The 20,731-nt window shown below is 43.1% G+C and overlaps 1 protein-coding gene across 2 annotated transcripts in view; it reads right to left on the reverse strand.

Moving 5' to 3' along the window:
• Positions 1–8,139: 8,139 nt before the first annotated feature.
• Rerg (RAS like estrogen regulated growth inhibitor) overlaps positions 8,140–20,731 on the reverse strand; it is a 103,257-nt gene continuing 90,665 nt past the window's right edge. For both annotated transcript variants that reach the window (XM_005072897.4, XM_021228864.2), the window contains exons 4-5: positions 11,241–11,314; positions 8,140–9,832 (exon numbers count right to left, since the gene is read on the reverse strand). In XM_005072897.4, the coding sequence (XP_005072954.1) occupies positions 9,425–9,832; positions 11,241–11,314 (482 nt within the window). In that variant the 3' untranslated portion in view covers positions 8,140–9,424. The remainder of the gene's footprint in view (positions 9,833–11,240; positions 11,315–20,731) is intronic.

Genomic DNA, 20,731 nt, shown 5'->3' on the forward strand with positions numbered 1-20,731 from the left:
TCTGGGTCCTGACCCTCAGGGTTGAGCTCCCTCACATGGCATGGGTTTAAGATGAACCAGTCATTGGTTGACCACTCTGACAATTTCTGTGCCACCTTTAACCCCAGCACACCCCATAGGCAGGACAAACTGTAGGTTGAAGGTTTTGTGGCTGGATTGATGTCCCAACTCCTCCACTGGAAGTCTTGCCTGGTCACAGGAGATGGCTGGTTAAGGTTATATATCCTCAACTACTAGGAGTCCTAGCTAGGATCACCCTCGAAGATTCCTGGGAGTATCCATCGCAGTATTTTTCTAGCTCATCCCAGAGATGCCTCCCATTCCAGTTTTCTTTCCGAGTACTCTCTCCCTCCTCTCCTCCCACCTGATCCCTCCTGTTCCCACACCAATACTCCATCCAGGTCCCCCATACACCCATGATGGCTATTCTATTTCCCTTTCATGGTGAGAGTCAAGTGCCTCCCTTTCTGCCAGCCCTCCTTGTTACTTGTTACTTAGCTTCACTGGGTTGGTGAATTGTAACATTGTTATCCTTTACTTTATGGCTAACTAAATAGCCACTTGTAAATGAGTACAACCATATTTTTCTTTCGGGTCTGGGTTACTTAACTCAGGATGATCTTTTCTAGTCCAATCCATTTGCCTGAAATTTTCATAATGCCATTGTTTCTAACAGCTGAATAATGCTCCGTTGTGTAAATGTAGCACATTTTCTTTATCCGTTCTTCAGTTGAGGGACATCTAGGTTGTTTCCAGTTTCTGACTATTATGAACAAAACAGCTATGAACATAGTTGAACAAGTGTCCTTGCAGCACAATGGAACATCCTTTGGATATATGCCCAAGAGAGGTATAGTTGGATATTCAGGTAGATAGATTCCCAATTTTCTGAGAAATTGCCATTATCGATTTCCAAAGTGGCTGCACAAGTTTTCCCTCCCACCAGCAGTGGGAGAGTGTTTCCCTTGTTCCACATCCTCTGTAGCATGAGCTGTCACTTGTGTTTTTGATCTTAACCATTCTGACAGGTGTAAGGTGGAGTCTCAGAAACATTTTGATTTGCATTTCTATGATGACTAAGGATACTGAGCATTTTTTAAAAGTGCTTCTTGGCCATTTGAGATTCCTCTCTCGAGATTTCTCTGTTTAGATCTATACAACACTTTTAATTGGATTTTTTGGTTTGTTGATGTCTAGTTTCTTGAGTTCTTTATATATTTTAGATATAAGCACTCTGTCAGATGTAGGGCTGGTGAAGATCTCTTCCCATTCTGTAGGCTTCCCTTTGACCATTTTGATAGTGTCCTTTGCCTTACAGAAGCTTTTTAGTTTCATCATGTCCCATTTATTAATTGTTGGTCTTAGTGCCTGAGTTACTGGTGTTCTGTTCAGGAAGTTGTCTCCTGTGCCAATGCATTCAAGGCTATTCCCCAGTTTCTCTTCTGTCAAGTTCATTGTATCTGATTTTATGTTGGGGTCTTTGATCCACTTGGACTTGAGTTTTGGGTAGGGTGATAGATATTGATCTATTTGCACTCTTCTACATGCAGACATCCAGTTAGTCCATCACCATTTGTTGAAGCTATTTTCTTTTATCCATTGTATAATTTTGGGGTTTCATTTGGTCAAGAATCAAGTGTCCATACGTGTGTGAATTTACATCTGAGTCTTCTATCCAATTCCATTGATCCACCTGTCTATTTTTATGCCAATACCATTCAGGTTTTATTACTATATCTCTGTAGTAGAGCTTGAGATCAGGGATGGTGATACCTCTAGGAGTTCTTTTTTTGTACAGGATTATTTCAGCTATCCTGACTTTTTTTCCATATGAAGTTGAGTACTGTTCTCTCAAGGTCTGTAAAGAATTGTGTTGGAATTTTCATAGATACTTTGTCAATTATATAGATAATTTTTGGCAAGATGGACATTTTTACTATGTTAATCCTACTGATCCATCGGCATCGGAGACCCTCGCATCTTCTGCTATCTTCTCCAGTTTCATTCTTAAAAGACTTTCAGTTCTTGTCATACAGGTCTTTCACTTGCCTGTGCCCATTTTGGACCCTCTGGTCCCTTGATTGATGAATCACCAAGGTGTCTTGTGCCTTTCTCACTGGATCCTTTTTCATTGGATCTCATTCTACCTCACTTATGTGGAATAACCAAAAATGTTACCTTACAGACACACGGTCATGAAAAATTCCTGGTCAGGGAACCAATACTGTAATTAAAAAAGGGAAAGCAGATCAAGAGAGAAAGACACCATGCAACAGAGCTCAAACAGAGGTTTTCTTGCTGCTGTTGTTGTTGTTGTTGTTATTATTGGAAAAGGGTTGTAAAAAGGGAAAGGGGAGGGGGGGGACTGGCCTCTGAGGACAGGAGCAGCAGGAGAGGAAAGAAAGGCAGAGAGAGAGGGAGAGTCAGAGAGAGAGAGAGAGAGAGAGAGAGAGAGAGAGAGAGAGAGAGAGAGGAGACATGGGCAGGGCCCCTTTAAAAGGGAACATAATGAATAGGCACAGGTGGTGCTCTTAGTGGCTGAGGGTATATCCTGTCAGAACTCCAAAGGCAGGCCAGTATGAATGCTTAAATGCTTGCTTTGTGTAAATATGCATGTTCTTTGAATATATATATATATCCCTCTCCTTTTCCATCAGTTAGCTTTGTTTGTCTTATCAACCATGATCTTTAGACATTTCTAACCTGAAACTTCTCCCAAATGAAGGTGTATAGTCAAGAGTTTAAGAAGGGCAACCTGATTATGTCAGCATAAAACCGAAGGATAGGGGAGAGGATGATGAAAGTTATTTTTATTCTTTCTGGGATGCTGTTGTTGATGTATACCCTGAGGAAAAGCAATGTGCTTTATATGGCTTAAGTATGCCACTGCGGACTCTCTGGGAAAACTTAGATGAGATTTACAATATTGTTTTCTGGTGAAATTACATTCAGCATTCCAAAAAGCTAATTTGCCAGCAAATGTTAGGAGCATAAATTGTAGGTTGGATGTCACTGGCACATAGATTGACTTTGAAGCTCAGGGAACAATTCAGTCAGCATTCTATATTGGTTTCTATGTAATGCCTTGCTTTTTGCAATAATCCCTTGGCTCCCCAAGCTCTGAGAAGATGGGGATAATGACAAGATGAAAGGTTTCATGACTATGTTGCTGGCTCTCATGGAGGAACACCCTGTAGCCCTCATCAAGAACCTCACTAGGTTACAGTGGTGACCTTTATCCTTCAAATCTTCCTTGGGGTTGGAGAGATGGCTCCATGTATAAAATGGTCTCTGTTCAAGCATGAGGACCTGAGATAGGAGTTCTTGCACTCACATAGTAAACAAAATCTGGGCACGGGGTATACATCCATCTTAGTCACTCCTGTTGTTGTAAAGAGACACCAAGACCAAGGCAAACAGTTTCAGAGGGTTAGTTCATTATCATCATGTGGGAGGCCGTGGTAGAAGGTAGGCAGGTCTCACATTGGGGTTAACATCTCAGCCGGAAGTTGTAGGTAGAGAGGAAGTGAGACTGGGCCTGGGTTGGACTGTTGAAACGCCTAGCCCACCCCTGTGGCACATCTTCTCCAACAAAGCCATACCTCCCAATCCTGCCAGTATAGTCCCGATAATGCAGGGTCAAGCATTCAAACATATGAGCCTGTGGGGGCCATCCTCATTCAAGCAATCACAGCACCAGACACCCCAGTACTGAGGAGTGAAGACTAGGGGATCTTAGGAGTCCACTGGCCACTCTTTGCAACTAAAATGTTCAGCTTCAGATTTAGTGAGAAACACTGCCTCAAAAAATAAGTGGATATAATAGAAGAAGATATTTGTCATCGACCTCTGGCCTGCAAACCAGCACACACCAGTGAGTGCACCTATAACACACATGCATACAACACAGACACACATATACACACAGGCACACAACCCCTCACACATACACGCATGCACACACACACACACACACACACACACACACACACACACACACACACACACAGAGCTCCTTCATAGAATAAGGAAAGTTATTTTCAGCACAGGGGATCAGAAAGATGTAAGATGACAACCTACGAGGAACCATTCTTTCAAGCAGTTGTCATGAGGTTGGCCTCATATCTGTCTGGAGCCCTCAGTGAACAGAAGCTGCCACTGGGCCTCTCAGCTCTGAGCATGGACATTGTGATGGCTCATTTTAATTTTCAGTTTGAATCAACCTAGAAATCTCCACCTGCTCGCAGAGTCTTAGTAAAGGATTGGCTAGATCAAGCTGACCCGAGGGCATGTCTACAGGGGTTGTCTTGATCTCCTTAATTGCTATGAGATGTCCCTGCCTGTTGGGTGGGTGGCACTATTCCGCAGAGTTGAGGCCCTGGGCTCTATGAGCAGAGAAAGAGAGTTTAGCACCTCAAATGCATGCATTGATTTCTCTCTGCTCCTGCCGGTGGATGTCATGTGACTAACCACTTCCTGCTCTTGCTGCCTTGACTTCCCCACTATAATGGCATTTAACTTGAAATCTCCCTTAAGCTGCTTTTTGGCTGAATATTTTATTACAGCCACAGAAAAGACACTGGGACAAAGAGAAACTGCATTTCCAGTACAGTTCGTTTTTTTCTGTGATATTCATTGCCTTTGGAGTATTCTCTTCCTGCTTAGCACACCCTTTAACTTTCCTGATAGACTAACCCTGTCCACAGTGAATTCGCTTTGGTCTTGTTCCTCACCTTTGTTGGTGAAAAATACTTTAACTTGTAATGTCATTCTAAGCAATATTTTTTCTTCCAATAGTTTAAATAAAATATTCCACTCTAATCTTCTCCCATGTGCCCATTATTCCTACCTCGGTCCTCTGTAGGTAATGTGTATCTCCTGCCCACTCAATTTCTATTAAAAATTTCTGCTTATTGTCTTTATTAATTTGATTTAAACAATTATGTTATTAGTATCTTTGAGTATTTCACTCCTGGAATCTTGTGAGTTTTTTAGATAAAGTTTAAATGCTGTTTTTTTCTCAGTGATTATCTTTTCAATTATTTCTTATTAAATTTTTTTGTTAAATTATTTTACCTGTGTGAGCTGTGCCTGCATCTATGTCTATGCACCACTTGTGTTCCTGGTGCTCCCAGAAGTTAAAATAGGATGTGGGATTCCATGGAACTAGAATTACAGACAGTTGTGAGACACCACGTGGGTGCTGGGAGTCAAACCTGGGTCCTCTGGAAGAGCACTCAGTGCTCTTAACCACCGAGCCTTGTCTCCCGCCTGCTACTAGTTTTTGTCCCACCGTTAGTCTCCTTGACTTCTGGGAGTTTAATCTTATCATGTGTTGCTCTGCTTGCTTTTCTCTAAGAGTCTATCTGTGGTCAATTACCTTTCTTCCTCGTTGTTTCATTCCAGCTGTTTCAATTGCTTAGCCATCTCTTTGGCGTTTCTTCAGCATCAGTCTGATGACAGCTGAACTCAGTCCTTTATCTTTTCAGGTGGAAGTCACTTTCATCTCATGCTGCTCCTTTTCATCTGTCCCTGCTATGCTCAGACCTTTCTTTAACTCTGTGAAGACACGGGGCACATCTATCTGTAAAGCTGTCTTAATTTCCTTGCTTGATAGTGACAGCTTCCCTCACCTTGGTCTGTTTCTATTGACTGGGTTTTAATCCTATTTCTAGGTCACATTTTTTTGCCTCTTTGTGCAGAGAATTTAAAACCAGATATGAGCCATCTTGAGTTTCAAGTTTGTCAAACACAGAATTTGCTTGTATACTTTTGTAATAGGATGCTGGATAGTTTTCTAGAACAACAGCAACAACAACAAGGTTATCTGGATTCAGTCTGACCAGCTTCACACTTTAAAGCTTTAGTAGTGAGCGGTGAGGAGTAATTTAGACCCACAGCCAGCACGACATTCTTCTAACTCCCTGTGTATCGGCACAATGGTTTTCTAAGCTCCTGTGTATTGTTTGTGCACTATCAGGTCCTGATGTGAACGTGAACTGTTTCCAGTCCTGCATATGCCGATGCTCTGCTCTTGTTCTGGTTAATGTGCACCATTAACTTGATTGGATCAAGGAGCACCAAGGGCATCCCTCTTGGTGAGTTCCTGCCAGCAATGCCGGAGTCCCCAGAGAAGATTAAGAAAGGACCAACTGAGGAAGAGACACACTGAATGTAGGCAGTGCCATCCCAAGGGCTGAGGTCCAGATGGGAACAATTCCCAGTTGCATTCCCTGCTGTTACGGATGGTAGTCACTTAAACTATGAGCCAAAAATCAACCCTCCCTCCCTGGCGTTGTTTCTTCCTGTATGTTGGCCACGATGGTGAGGAAAGTAACCCAGTGGCACCCTTTTTCCTCTTTTGTTTCAGCCCGAGTCTGCATGTCAGTCCTCAGCAGGCCTCTTGGGCCACAGACTCTGATGAACTTGGCCTCCTCAAATTCTGATTTTTCTATCAGTGAGCTCCCAGGATCTATTCTATCATTGGAAGCCATACTCTGGTTTTTGTTTGTTTGTTTGAGTCAGTTACTTGACATTAAGTTGGTACAGTCACTGGCATTCACCTTGATACTCTTCATACATCCAGGAATACTAGTACCTTATTGCTTACTATTCAATGTCAGTAAAATTAATACATATGCTTTTTCTAGTTCTTTCTAGTAGTGTGAGATGCAAAAGTAAATAGGGCTCTTATCACCCTGTTGTGGCTGCATGAATGGCATGCATTTGATGTGGAATTAGATTGTCATCTTTACAATAGCAAATGAAGCTTAGGTTGGTAGCATTCATCAAAATAAAGCTGGCCTTTCAAACAACTGGTAGCATTTTTCTTCGTGGAGAAGCTTGGGATATGAGAGGAGTAACTGAGCTAGCACGGTGACCGCTCATGCTCTTTAATTAAAAGATAGACTTTTCATATTTGCCTGCATTTACATAAACATGTCTATCATAGTTACCACACCGACTGTGCACTTGACTTCATTAGCTTTGTTTTATTTATTGTATTTTATGTGTTGTGTGTTTGCCAGGTGGACATACATATACAACATATGTGTAGTACCCCTGGAGGGCAGAAGAGAGATTTGGATCCCCTGGAACTGGAATTACAGGCAGTTGTGAACCTTCATGTGGTTGCTGGGGGTCAAACCAGGTTCCTCTGCAAGAGCAACACGTACTCTTAACTGTTGGGTCATCTCTCCAGCTCCATCTTCCTTAATTTTAACTCAAAAGCGACATTCATGTTTTCACTCCCGTAAGAGTCATTTTTAGCGGGGGTTGGCTGAACTACATTTCCTAGTGAAGATATGTGAGGATGAAAGAGACTGGGCCTAGAAATTACAAACAGTAACTTCTCTGTTTCCTTTCCCTTTGGATGGTCCTGAAGACAATCACCGTGGCATTTACTCACTTCGTTTTTAATTGGTATTTTTGATGGAATATGAGGTTTTGTTTATGTCTTTCTTGGTTCTTAGTCTTTGCACACTTTTGATCCTTTCCTTCAACTTTTCCATCCCTTCTTCCTCTAAAAATGATAATATGTGGCCCTCTGAGCTCCTTTGGGTCTCTGTGTTCACCATTAACATTCTTGTCTCCATATTTTTATTTCATGTTGTTTCTACTACTTAGAAGATTTTGACCATCTTTCTTAGATTTTTTAAAATTTGGGTCACATACCATCAAGTGGGCTATATAAATTACATAATTGACATATATAAACCTATTTGCAGTGAATGGGTGAGGATAAAGAAGGCAAGGTTTCCCTTAATCACTTCATTTTGTGTCTTCACGCTTGCAGTCGAGGCTAAGAACTGCCTAGTGGGCTATCAGCGTGGACCAGAGTTGGACTCTCTCTCAGGCAATGTTCTGGCTCTACCCTCCAAACACCAATCTGGCTTGGTGACATTGTACCTCTGCCATGATTATCACAGCACTACTGTCTTAGGATAATTGTGACGATTGGGAGAGAAAATGAACAAAGTGCCCCAAATAACCCTCGAGTACTCTAAAAGTAGCAGTTGTTATTATTAGCAGGAGCTAATTTCTCTTCAAGTCGGGTTCATTGACTTTCCCTTAGGCAATTCAAATGCTTCCCAGGTCTCACCTAAACTTACAAGCTAGCCACAAAAAATTCTGACAGAATTTGAAAATTATACTTTTTATTATAGTCACATAAAACAAAGTCAGTTACACCAGATTGTTCAAATGCATTGGTGAATGAAAGCCTCCAATGCTTACAAATTTTATACACACTTACATGTATACATATAAATATGTAATATGTAAAAGATATATATTTTCTTCCAAAATAAAGTGCCCAAATCTTAATATATGGGGCAGGAAATGGAGAAAGGGCCATAAACTCTTGGCAGTTACACAGTTTTTTTTCACCCACTGAGCATCCATGTTCTGTATGGTCGTTCGGATACAATGAATTTTAATCACCCATTCTTTCCCCCAATTCTTCCAAGGCTTAAAGGTTAAGGATGTATGTGGCCAACTTATTGTATCAGAGGTTTACTCTGCTGACTGCACAGGATTCAGACTTGGTTTCCAATAGGGAATAATAACTAGGTAGCAGAATTTTCTTATTTAGATGGTTCTCTCCCTGCTACAGTGCTATTAGAGTAACACGCAAACCAGGTGTCGCTAACTCTAAGTCCTCTACTAACATGCAGTGACCTCAAGCTTTGATACAAAGTTTCCTGGTGTTTTCTGTCACCCAGGCTTCAGGGGGGCAAAGACACAGCAGAATGTGAATTGTGGGTCTTGTTTCTTCTGCTACTAAGGAAATTATAATGGAATTGGGCATATAAGGACCAATATAGATCACTGAGAGAACCATTTTGAATTGAAATGGACAATTACATTACGAAATAAAATCAGTGATAACATTTCAACCTAAAAATGAAATTAATGGTTAAAGAAAAAACTGTACAATTTAAGTAAGATAGCAATTTAAAAAAATCCTTACTTCGAATGGTAACTAGAGTTCTATTTCCGTTGTAATTGCTCAGCTACCCTTCTCAAATTCTCACTAGACATCCCAAAACACTATGGCGACCTTTGCAGTATCCTACAAGAAACAGAATCTTAAAATGCCTCTGAAAAGATTTCAACGTGTTTAAGCAAGGCAGGGATGCCTAAAATTAGCTTCTGCCAATCCAGCAACTTCAGCATCTTGGTGGTTACATCTTCAAACTACATTAGCACGGATCCTATGCAAGCAGGAAAGGGAGAGACTGTCACAGCATCAGGACCGCGAGGACACTGGGGAACTGCCCAGCACGCAGCTGACCAGGAACCACGAGAAACCCTGACGTTTCCCAAAGTCAAAACAAGGAGAAGAATATTTCGCTCGTGTTTGGAAGGGCAAAAGAAGAGCCAGGAAGAACTTCTCAATTTTCAGCGCGTCTTGGCAGGGCCTCTAACTACTGATTTTGGTGAGCATCTTGTTAATGGCTTGCTTGACGTGTGTGGTGGAGCTGCGTCGCCTCGTCTTGCCTTGGACCATCCTCCTGCGGCGCACCTCGCGACAGAGCTCATAGAACACCTCGGTGATGTTCCCTTCTCCCGTGCAGGCGGAGCATTCATAAAATGCGCAAGCCAATTCTGTAGCCAGCTTCTCCCCTTCTTCCGTACTCACTTGCCTGGAGTGGTCCAAGTCAGCCTTGTTTCCGACCAAGATGAGAGTTAGGTTTTTGGGCTTTTTGACTTCGTCTAAGACGTTCTTTAGCGGCAGCACTTCTTCAAAGCTTCCTCGGTCAGTGATATCGTAGACTAGCACGAAGCCTTCCCCCCAGCGCATGTGTCCTTCCCTCTGGATGGTGTCTTCCTGTGAGCAAAGAAAGAGCACAATCAGGAGACCGGGACCTAATCCCGATGTGTACACTGCTGTTGCCATAATAATCCCTTAATTACACCTCCTCATATCTGTTTATCATTAAATGTCTTGGCTGTTTTCCTGGTCGAGCTTATTTTCTTAATCAGTTTGGAAGGTAAGTACAAACCACCCTCATCCGTTTTAACATCCTCTCTGTTCTGATTATAGAGGATTGGTAACCCTAGAGACAAAAAAGGAAACCAGTGACATGCTGTACAGAGTACACTGCTTAAATTTAAGGATTAGGGTCCCCACCCCCACACCCAGATGCCCCAATCTGTGTTATACAGTAGTAGTAACGATGAAACTCCTCCTGCAGTGACTGTTAGAGTGGTGACTTCTCCATGAGGAGAACACTGGCACAGTCTGAAAGATGGCTGGGTGGGTCTTGGGGTTCATGGACCTGTGATCCTAGTACTTGGGAGGCAGAGGTGAGAGGATGTCATGTTCAGGGCTAGCCTGGGCTACGTGGCGAGATGATAAGACTTTGTGTGTGGGAAGAGAGACAGAGGAGGAGGAAGAAGGAGGAGAAGAAAAGGACAAGATGAGAGGGAAGGAGAGAGAAGAAAGCATTGTTTTCACGGGTTCAGTTGCTTTCAGAGGCCTCTGTTCTTGGTGTGCTCAGCACTGTGCAGAGGTCCACACACAAGAAGGGGACTGATGAGAAGGAAAGGGGGATAATTCATTTCAGGAGCAATTCCTGGACTAAACACTTTACCTCACGTCTTCCTGGAGGTCACAGGTCATTGTTACAGCTCCATGGAGATGCCTGGCCAGCTAACCATCACCCCTGTAGGCATTTCTATAGTTGGGAACTGAGCCTATGAAACCTTTTGTAAGACTTGATCTGACTAATGTCACAGGAAATTTGCCAGTTAGATTAGCAAGCAAGCATCTCCACATTGTAGTGTGAAATGCAAACTAACCTCGGTGTGGTCACAGAGACTTGGAGGGCAGTGTAGACCAGAGAGCTCTCTCAAAGACCTTGCAATGAGGATATTAGTAATTCTTTTCAATAGAGATGCTTATTTAAATTCATTGAGCACTTCAAAAGCATGTTTGTCTGTAAAAGCACATGAATGCACTGGCATCCCCCCAAATACAGAGGGAAAGTCTACCCTAGATGGTCTGTGAGTGTTGTATTTCTAGCACCTTCTTGAAGAGCAGGGTCATCCACACAAGGATATAATTACACATGCATTGATGTCTAAAGTGCCAAGATAATGGAAGGAATGAGGTTTTAGGCACGTAAGAGTCACACTCAGAAAAATTCTTTGGCTTTTTTAAAATGTTATGCATATCATCATACATGTCTCTTTTTTATTTGATACAAAAAATACTTAGCTGAATTTTTATTCACCTGGCCGGCGGTATCTAGGATCTCCATAGAAACAACTTCATCATCGATGGTTGCCTGGTGTCGGTAGGTTGACTCTAAAAGAGGGAGAACATGAAGAAAGCTCAGAGGCACATGTGAGATGGAATCTGATCCCTAAGTCAGAAATTAGGCATGGGGGAGCATTTCTGCCTTTGTAGCAATGCAGGGGTGGGGTAAAAGACAAGGAAACAGCGTTATAAATATTCTCCGGAGCTTTATCAGGGCCCAAACTCCAGCCGACTCCTCCTTGGTCCTCTACCCTTTCCTCAAGGCTGCATCTTGTTCTCTTGGGAGGCCAGCCCCCTAGTGCTCCTTTCCATTTAAATCGGATGTGGTACCTACATTCTAAAATGAAAAGGGTGTTTTCCATGAAAACACATTCTGCCTTGATATTCCTAAAATCCAGTTTTGGTTTATTTTTGTTTCCTTTTCTTTTTTTTTTTTTCTTCAGAAAACCCTATGGTGTCTCTTCCTAACTTCAACCCTCTAAAGATCATAGACATTAGAGGGAGGTGGGTAGGATTGAGAGATGAGGTCTTAGATAGATTTCATGATAGCCAGACAGATAAAGATGGTGAATTTCCAAGATGGCTGGCTTCTTCCCACCTCCCTGACCTGAGGCAAAAGCCTAGTGGCTGAGAACAAAAGCTTTTTCCCCTCTGCAGTAGGCTGCCCCTGCTGGCCCATGGGCTGGCAAGGCAAGACTGATCAGACATGTTTACATAACAGTTGAGGGCTAATCAGCCATCCTGTCTTTGTTCAAACTAACCAGCCCCAAATTAGGGAGGGAAACCCTTCAAAGGCTTTTTAATAAGTTCCGTGCATTCATGGAGTCTGGAACTTCTTCGTAGTGCCAGGGAGGAGGCCACAGAAATCACTAGGGCCTGCAGTAGTAGATCAGTGTTTACCATGGTTTATGAATGAGCTCTGAGAGCCCATTCCAAATAGAGGGATGCTCTCTCAGCCTGGACACATGGGGAAGGGCCTAGGTCCTGCCCTGGATGAAATGAAATGACAGATTTTAGAGATCTCCCCCCAAGGAAGGCCTCACCCTCCCTGGGGAATGATGTGAGGATTGGGTGGGGGGCTTGGAGGGCTGGTGGAGGGACAAGGGAGGAGGGGTCGGAGAGGGAGCTGGGATTGACATGTGAAACATTCATGTTTCTAATTTAAATTAAAAAATATATTGAGAGAGAAAAAAAAGAAGTTCCATGCAGCAGGTCTGCGTCTTTCCCCACCTCTAATGAAAGCCTTTCTTTACTTGTTGAGCATGTCCTCTGTGTTTGAGAATCCCTCCACTGCTTCCTGTCACCGTTGAGCTTCTGGGCCTTTTATTTCCTTAACTTACAGATGAACAAAGACACCAACTCCTCCCCACGCTCCCCCACAGTAACAGGCTGGACACTGATCAAAGCAGAACCTAACAGCCGTTCTGTACCAGCTGCAGCCCCTGGGTCCTTAGTGGTCCCCAAACCCTGAGGGATGAGACAGTGGCAGGTACAGGAAGCCCGGGCAGCCGTGAACACTTCCCTCATAGCTTAAGTGGAATCACAAACAAAGCAGTATCAGCGGCCGCGGCCATATAAGAACACTGCTATGAGACCAGGGAGCCAAGAGTGACTGACGGAGCTGGTGGAGGTCACATGGGGGGCTTTTCTCGGTGTTGACTGAGCCACGCCCTTTCTTGGGAAGTGTATTGTTTTCTCTTCTCTGCCCCCCCATCATCAATATCCTTAAATTTCACTGTAATGGGTACATTCTGTTGGATATTTTTTATCTTAAGACTTTAAGTGGCTCTTGTTCCCAGAAATTCTTAGCCACCACAACCTCCACTGTTTCCACAACCCTTCCACCAAGGCTTATTCTATAAAGAATAAGATTTATCAATGTGTTATACATATTTCTTACTAAAATTCCACAACGTGCTTTCCTTCTTATCCGCTAGTGATGCCCTCTGAGTTCAGGACATTGGTGGCACCCAGCAAATCAATGAAACTGTATCAGAAGCAATCCAGAATTGCAATGCATCCTAGGCGATTCTCATGTGTCCTTTCAGGACGAAGCTGAGGCAAAGGTCAAAGGCAAGTTTAACTAACAAGCGTTTCAGGAAAGAAGAGGGGTGTGGGGAGCCTAGGGAAAGCGAGCTAAGTACTCAGTTTCACAAAGTCGGAGAGGGAAAACAGAATAAATCAAAAACAATACAAGGAGGGTGCCCAAAGATGTCACCACACAGGCGCCAACCCCACTGGCCGGTGGCATAAAAGCAATAACAAGAAAACAAAACCTGAGGAAAACTGTAGCCTCATTCTGTGTTTGATCATGAAACCAAGAATTCTAACTTAAAAAAAAATCTCCATTGAGGGTGCTGAAGAGACGGCAAGGCGTCCAACACAATTACTAACTGGGTATTTGTGTATGTGTATCACTGAAACATCCAGTCAATCAAGTACATGAGCCTGGTACTGCCTCTCTTGGGGACTAGACTAGAAATCAGTTTTGTCTGTTCATTTCTTTAGCACACCTCACTGCCTTCCAAACCCTCCCTCCCTCCCTTCCTCCTTTCTTCTCTTCCTTCTTTTTTATTTTTTTTATTTTTTTGCTTTTGCTTTTTCAAGACAGGGTTTCTCTATTTAGTCTTCGCTGTCCTGGAACTCACCTTGTAGACCAGGCTGGCCTTGAACTCAGAGATCCGCCTGCCTCTGCCTCATGGGTGCTGGGATTAAAGGTCTGTGCCACCACCAGCCTTCCTTCCTTCCTTCCTTCCTTCCTTCCTTCCTTCCTTTCCTATCACTTACTTTTTGCAGCCTTTGGGGACCACTTTCCTATTTTCTTACAGGAAACAATTGCCTATCTAAGGCATAAAATGTAGAAAGAAAGATTGCCATGGGCAAGACCTAGCCGCCTAGCAGCAGTACTGTGAATGGTCACCACCGGAACCTGTGTAACTGAAGCCTTTTAAAAGTTGTCATTTTAAAATGAGAATACATTCAATATACTCGAATACATGCATTTTGCTTCTCTTCCCTCTCCTAGAACTCACAATGCACACATTGAGGGCATGTGGGTTCTCATGGAAAAACTGTGATGGGGGAAGTCTTTCTGTATATATGTTTCTCTTATGATTGATGAATAAAACACTGTGGCCAATGAGGCAGGAAGATAGGTGGGATTAGGACGAGGAGAATTCTGGGAAAGGCAGGCAGAGAGGGCCCACCGGCATAGTCATCAAGTGAGCCACCAAAGGAAATAGAGGTCCAGACCATTCTCCAGTAAGATAAGACCATGTGGCAATACATAGATTAATAGAAACGGGTTAATAATTAAGACAGAGGTAGCCAATAAGAATCCCAAGATATCAGCCAAAAGTTTTATAACTAATACAGCGTATGTATGTGTAAAGAGAAGCCTTTTCCTTGAGAGAATCCTTCCTGCCAGCCTGATTCCAGAGCCGCATGAGCCCCAAATAAACACACAGGAGGCTATATTAGTTATGAAGCTGTTGGCCTTGCTTGTTTCTTACTGGCTAGCTCTGACTTAAGTAATTACCCCATAATTGCTAATCTAAGTATTTCTCTTACCGGAGAGGTTTCCGGGCTTCCTACTCCATGGCGTTACATCTCGACTTCCTGTGTTTCTCCTACCCAGAGTCCTCCTCGACTCCTAGTCCCACCTATCTTACTTCGCTATTGGCCAACAGTGCTTTATTGACAAATACACAGGACTTCCCCTTCATGTGTGTTTATTTGGGGATCAAAGGCCACAGGACCAGCCAGGACAGAAAGCTCAGGCAACAAGAGTGTCCAGGCCTGCACTCTTTCATCTTAAATGAGAGGTTCTAGTTTGGAGACTGAATGCTCTGACATGCCATTCTCAGCAGCTTCTCTTCTGCAAGTGTTTTCCCAGTAGTTTCCTTTCTTCTTCTTGAGTCTTTGGGCCTGAGGAGAAGTCCAGCTGGCTGAACACACGCTGGACTCCCATGCCCTCCTGGTCCTTCCCCCAGGCTGTTCTCCTGTGCCTTTTCAAATGGCTGGCATCAGCACTGCAGCCTGGAAAACAGAACCCCACCCTCCCATCCGTCTCTGCACCAAAATCTGTCTCAGAGGAAAGGGTGCCGTTCTTTGTGGCTCCCGCGAGCGGTCAATGGACTCAGGTCTCAACTTCAGAAGGCCACCACAGGGGGCAACAGAATAGAATGAAACTTGCATGAAGTTGTGCAATTCTTTGGCTGTTTGTTAACTGAAATGAAAGGGCTGAAATACAGGAAATGAGGGAATGTCTGCTGCAGACATAGCAGCTGGTGGTGGTGAACCAGTTTCGTCCAAGATGAATACTGTCTTCACACTGTGTTGAGCATTTTTTCCTTCATGTGTCTTTCTCTCACTATGAACTCATTTTCTCTACATGCAACACATTGAAAATATTACAAAAAGAGGTAAAATATTGGATATGAATTTGTGAGCCTATCTGACACAAATCCTAACAAAACACATAATTTCTACTCTTCGTTTTAAAATTCAAAAGAAAGCTGGGTGTGGTAAGGCCAGCCTGGTCTACACAATGAATACCAGGAAAGCCAGGGATATTTAGAGAGACTTTGTCTCAAAATATTAAAACAAAACAAAAACAACCAAGTGATGTGCATGTGTGGACTGTTTCCATATGCTCTATTTTCTTTATGTTAACAAGAATGGTAGCATGAGTCCTTTCTTTGGAGGGCTGGGGGTATGTTTGATTGATCTATGGCCAAATGCACTAAAAATTTATATTCTAAAACAAACATCAGTTTCATGATTGAATGTGGTATATTAAAATTACCTTTAAGATTCCCATGTATGAAGGAACACAACTTAAAACATCTTTAGCAGCCTACAGAAGTAGCACAGTGGTTAAGAGTGTATATTCTAAAGCACTCCTGTTTGGTACCAAACCCTTATTTCAGGCAGCTGACAAACTCCTCTCCAGGTCAACCAGATGTCTCTAGCCTCAATGGGCACTCATGTTCACATTTCACCCTCCCAAACACATAACTAAAAATAATAAAAATAAACCTTTGAAAAACATGCATCCCATGAAACTTCTGTAAAGAGTGCATTTAGCATACTCTCGAAAGGTTAACAGCAGCAGTTAGCAACATGGTTTGATGCTAGAGTGGAAACTGTTCTGAGTTAGGTTCTGGCCAGACTACAAACCCATCGTGTCATCTTGGATGAAGTCTTGCTTCTCTGGCCCTGTTTATCAGATGCCTGTCTCCCATTTTCCTGCAGTATCGGTACTGAATAGTTTTATGGCATGCCTGAGCTCTTCTGCTTCGGCACCCAGTCAAGAGAACTTGTTTCTCTGCCTGAGCCTTTCCAAGCAGAGAAGTTGTGAGGCAGGCAAGATGAACCAAGTACAGAATCAATGAGCAGTGGGTTTACTATGTCTCCTGACTCCTTCCCTTGTTCTGGGCTGAACTTTTACTGCGCACACGGACAGCGACCCTGCATTCAGGCACCATGTGCATAGCCTTCTTTGTCTGGGGACACCAGAACTAGTACTGAGAAACACCCTCTCTTGCTCTCTCCAGGCCTCCAGCACATACCCATGAGCAGAAACATACACACAGTTCTGTTACTGGACTCTTATGTCTCACAACATTCCTTGAGGGTAACTTGACTCTGGAAGGCAGGATTCAACTCTTGATTGGGACTAGACATTTATGGGTTTTGTTCAGTCCACAGCCAGAACCCACTTCCCACCATCAAGGCTGTTCCTTGATTAAATGGGCCGCATCCAAAATCTGACCAACTTAAGGAATAGTGTTCGGTGTTATTAAAAAAAACCAGGGCTGAATCTGGCAAAGAATCCTCTGATGAGATGGGAAAAAGATGAGGGAAGTGAAAATCATCCCATATAGAGGATTGTGGGATTTTCTGAGACTCCGTCCTTCAAAACACTTGCATTTAAAAAAAAGGAAAAAAAAAACAACAACAAGACAAAAGCCTCTTTGTAGAAAGGGGGCTTAAGTCTGTCAGTAGCTCATGTAGGAGCAGTTCCCTCCACCCCTTGCTTGTACCTCTAATAAAAACCATCATGATAGACCCTCTTATAAACAAATTCAACAAAACACAACAGCAACAACAAAAACAAACAAAGCCACTGGCTCTGAAGTCTAGAACCCCAACCTCACTGGCCACTCAACACTCTGATTAGATATTGTAAAGTGGACACAAACCCAGCTGTCTCTAGGAAGAAGCCCCAGCTGAGGGATTGCTCCCATCAGATTGGCTTATAGGCATGTCTGTGAGGCATTTTTTGGATTGCTAATTGATGCAGGCGGGCCCAGACCACTGTGGCTGGTAGCATCCCTAGGCAGGTGGGTCTGAACTGGATTAGAAAGACAGCTGAGCCAGCCAAGGGGCAGGTTTATGCTTCAAGGTTCTGCCTTGGTTTCCTGCCTGGCTTGCCTCAGGGTGGACTGCGATTGGGACACATAATCCAAATAAACGCTTTCCTCACCAAGTCGCTTTTGGTTATGGTGTTTAACACAGCAATAGAACACCAACCTAGGACAAAGAGCAAAGCACTCACTACCCCGCTTGTTAGTACGTGGGATGGTGTTCATCGGTTCCCAGCTTCTCATGAAAAAACAACAAAAGTCCAAGTCGAGAAACCCACTTCCTCAAGTTCCGAGGAAGGGGCTGAATTCAGAAATTCAAGAGGACACCTCCCCCATCCTCCTCCCTCTTTCTCCTTCACAAACTCGCCACTCGGCTTTGAAATGTAGCTATTTTGGTTGCTGGTTGTTTTGAAACTTGTAAAGTAACCGTGAATTCCACAAAGATTGAGTCTTTCCCGATGGGAGTGGGAAATTAAGCCCTAAAATGCTAATTTCTATTGAATCCCCTGGATTGAGGTTTCCTGTGTGCTAGAAAATTAGCGGGCTTTCAATGTACACGCCCACACAGATCCAGTCCGCTGTGTGAGCTAATGACAGATCACCTGCCAGCGAGCTACGCACCTGTTCCTCCGGAAGGCGGAGGAAGGCTCTGGTTGCTTAGCAGCCAGGGTCCTCGCTGAGCCGCATGGTGCAAGGTTATTGTGTGGCATCCTGTTTCCCAGGGAAGGATGCCTGCAGATAACCAGTGCAGGCGCATTCCTATTTATATCGGTGACTGTTGAGAATGAATCAAAGAAAAGGAACAGGCTTCACCAAAGCCCAATTAAAAATAGTTATGTTACTTACTAGAACACTCCCAGAGAGAGTTAAAAATGTCATGATATATATATTTTTTATAAGCTTCATCCTTTGTTGGGAGGTGTGGATAGAGTGGAGTATACGTAGCTTTCAACCAACTCCTATGAATTGTGGAAAATACCAAATAACCACGATAAAACGTATATAAATCAGAAAAACACAAGAGAGTATTTACACAGCTGGAAAAGACAACAGATAATGGTTCCTTTTAAAAGCAAGGTTCATCTTTATAGCCAAATGATATAGAGTATTGCTATAATGAAAAAAATTTTGATGAACAAAATATTCAAAAACATCTTTTCTCAGAAAATAATCACTCTTCTCCCTAACCCTGTGATAATATCAGAGAATATACGGGAAGAAAGTGACAAATCAAAGTGTACTTTTTGTATTTTCCTACCAACAGAATTGTTCAATAATGCATGCTTATAAAATAATTTTAGAAATTTAAAATATTAATTTAACTCTTTTTTTAATACTTAAGCCAGGGAAATATTGTGGGGTGGTTTGAAAGAAAATGGCCCCCAGAGAGAGTGGCACTGTTAGGAGATGTGGCCTGTTTGTGGGAGTAGATGCAATCTTGTTTGAGGAAGTGTGTTACTGTGGAGGCGGGCTTTGAGGCCTCATATACACTCAAGCCACACCCAGTGAGACAGGCCACTTCCTGTTGCCTGTGGGTCAAGATGCAGGACTCTCAGCTCCTTCTCCAGCACCATGTCTGCCTGCACGCTGCCAGCTTCCCATCATGAAAATAATGAACTGAACCCCTGAACTGTAACCAACCAAATTAAATGTTTCCTTTATAAGTTATTGTGGTCGTGGTGTCTCTTCAAAGCAGAAGAAACCCTAACTAAGACATATTATATTCCAAATGTGGGTCTTTGTGTGTCTTTATTCTCCTGTTTGTGTTAGAAAGATACATTTAGAAAAGCAAAATCAGAAAATATTACCCTGTATTCTCACCCATTCAATAGCTAAGGTTACTGTCCTGACATGTAACTTTTCATTTTTCTCTGCATCCTCACAGAGGTATCTGGTGATATGTCTATCCAGATACAAATCTGGAGAGTTATGATTATGTGCTTACTAATAAAGTCACTTGTGATGGTCTTTTAAAAAGCAAAGTCAGAGGAGGATCTTTCAAATGGATATAAGTAAAACTCCTGTCTAAAAGACTGAACATCATAAAACACGAGGCTTCAAAATAATTTGCGATTTCAGCCAATCCCAATCTGTCATGCCATGCTGTCACAATCTCTGAAACTGACCTAGAAAAATGCACCGCTGCGAGCAGCCAAGATAACGTTGTCTGAGAGCAGAGGAGGAAGATCCTCTCTCCCATTCATCAACGTGCAGCATGGAGCTGGTGAAGGGGCTCACTGTCGTTCGCAATGGCTGAGTTATGGAAGCAAGTTAGGTGTCCCACAGCGGAAGAACAGACAAAGGAAATGCATGTGTGCACACAGTGGGATGCTTTCCACGTACCCAGAAGAACAGAGATACGCCTTTTCAGGGGAACGGATGCAACTGGAGATGAGTGTATTTAACAAACCAAGGCATCCTCGGAGATAAATCCATGCTTTTTTTTCCTCACTTGTGCTTCATATATTTTATATAGACGCATAAAATCACATGGGTCTACATGGCATGAAAGTAGAGGCAAAGCAGTCCAGAGGGATGAAGGGAACTAACAGGAGGAAGGAGTGTTTAAGAAAAAAGGAGGAGGGGCAAAGGGGGATGATAAATTCAATGCACTGCATGTGCCCGTGTGACGTGTTCTTAGGCAGCACAGTCCCACAAACAGCACATAAGATGACAATAAGGAGAAGTAAGTAAACGGGTAGAGAGGACGGCATTGGAGGTTTTGGCTACACCCTACTACACACGGCTTGCTTTCTGAAGATGGCCTTGGAAGTCACATGAGGAGTTCGGAGCTGTGCAACTAATGACAGGAAATCTGATCAATGATTGGAAGACAGCTGTTGGGTCCTCATGCCTACTCGTCACTACAGTAAGTTCCAGGTAGATTCTACAGTTGGACACTAAAGAAATAAATTGACAGGACCATCCATCCCTTCTTTGTTTGCTTCCACACTGCATCTGACTGTGGTTATTTATTCTCTCACTCTTCTAGACTGCTAGGTCAAAAATGCAGAGACTCGAGGTGGGCAGCTGGCTCGGTGAAGTGTGGACCTGGGATTGCATCCCTAGAACCCATAGAAATGTCCAGACACAG

This window comes from Mesocricetus auratus, unplaced genomic scaffold, assembly GCF_017639785.1.
Source record: "Mesocricetus auratus isolate SY011 unplaced genomic scaffold, BCM_Maur_2.0 Super-Scaffold_100001, whole genome shotgun sequence".
Lineage (NCBI taxonomy): Eukaryota > Metazoa > Chordata > Mammalia > Rodentia > Cricetidae > Mesocricetus > Mesocricetus auratus.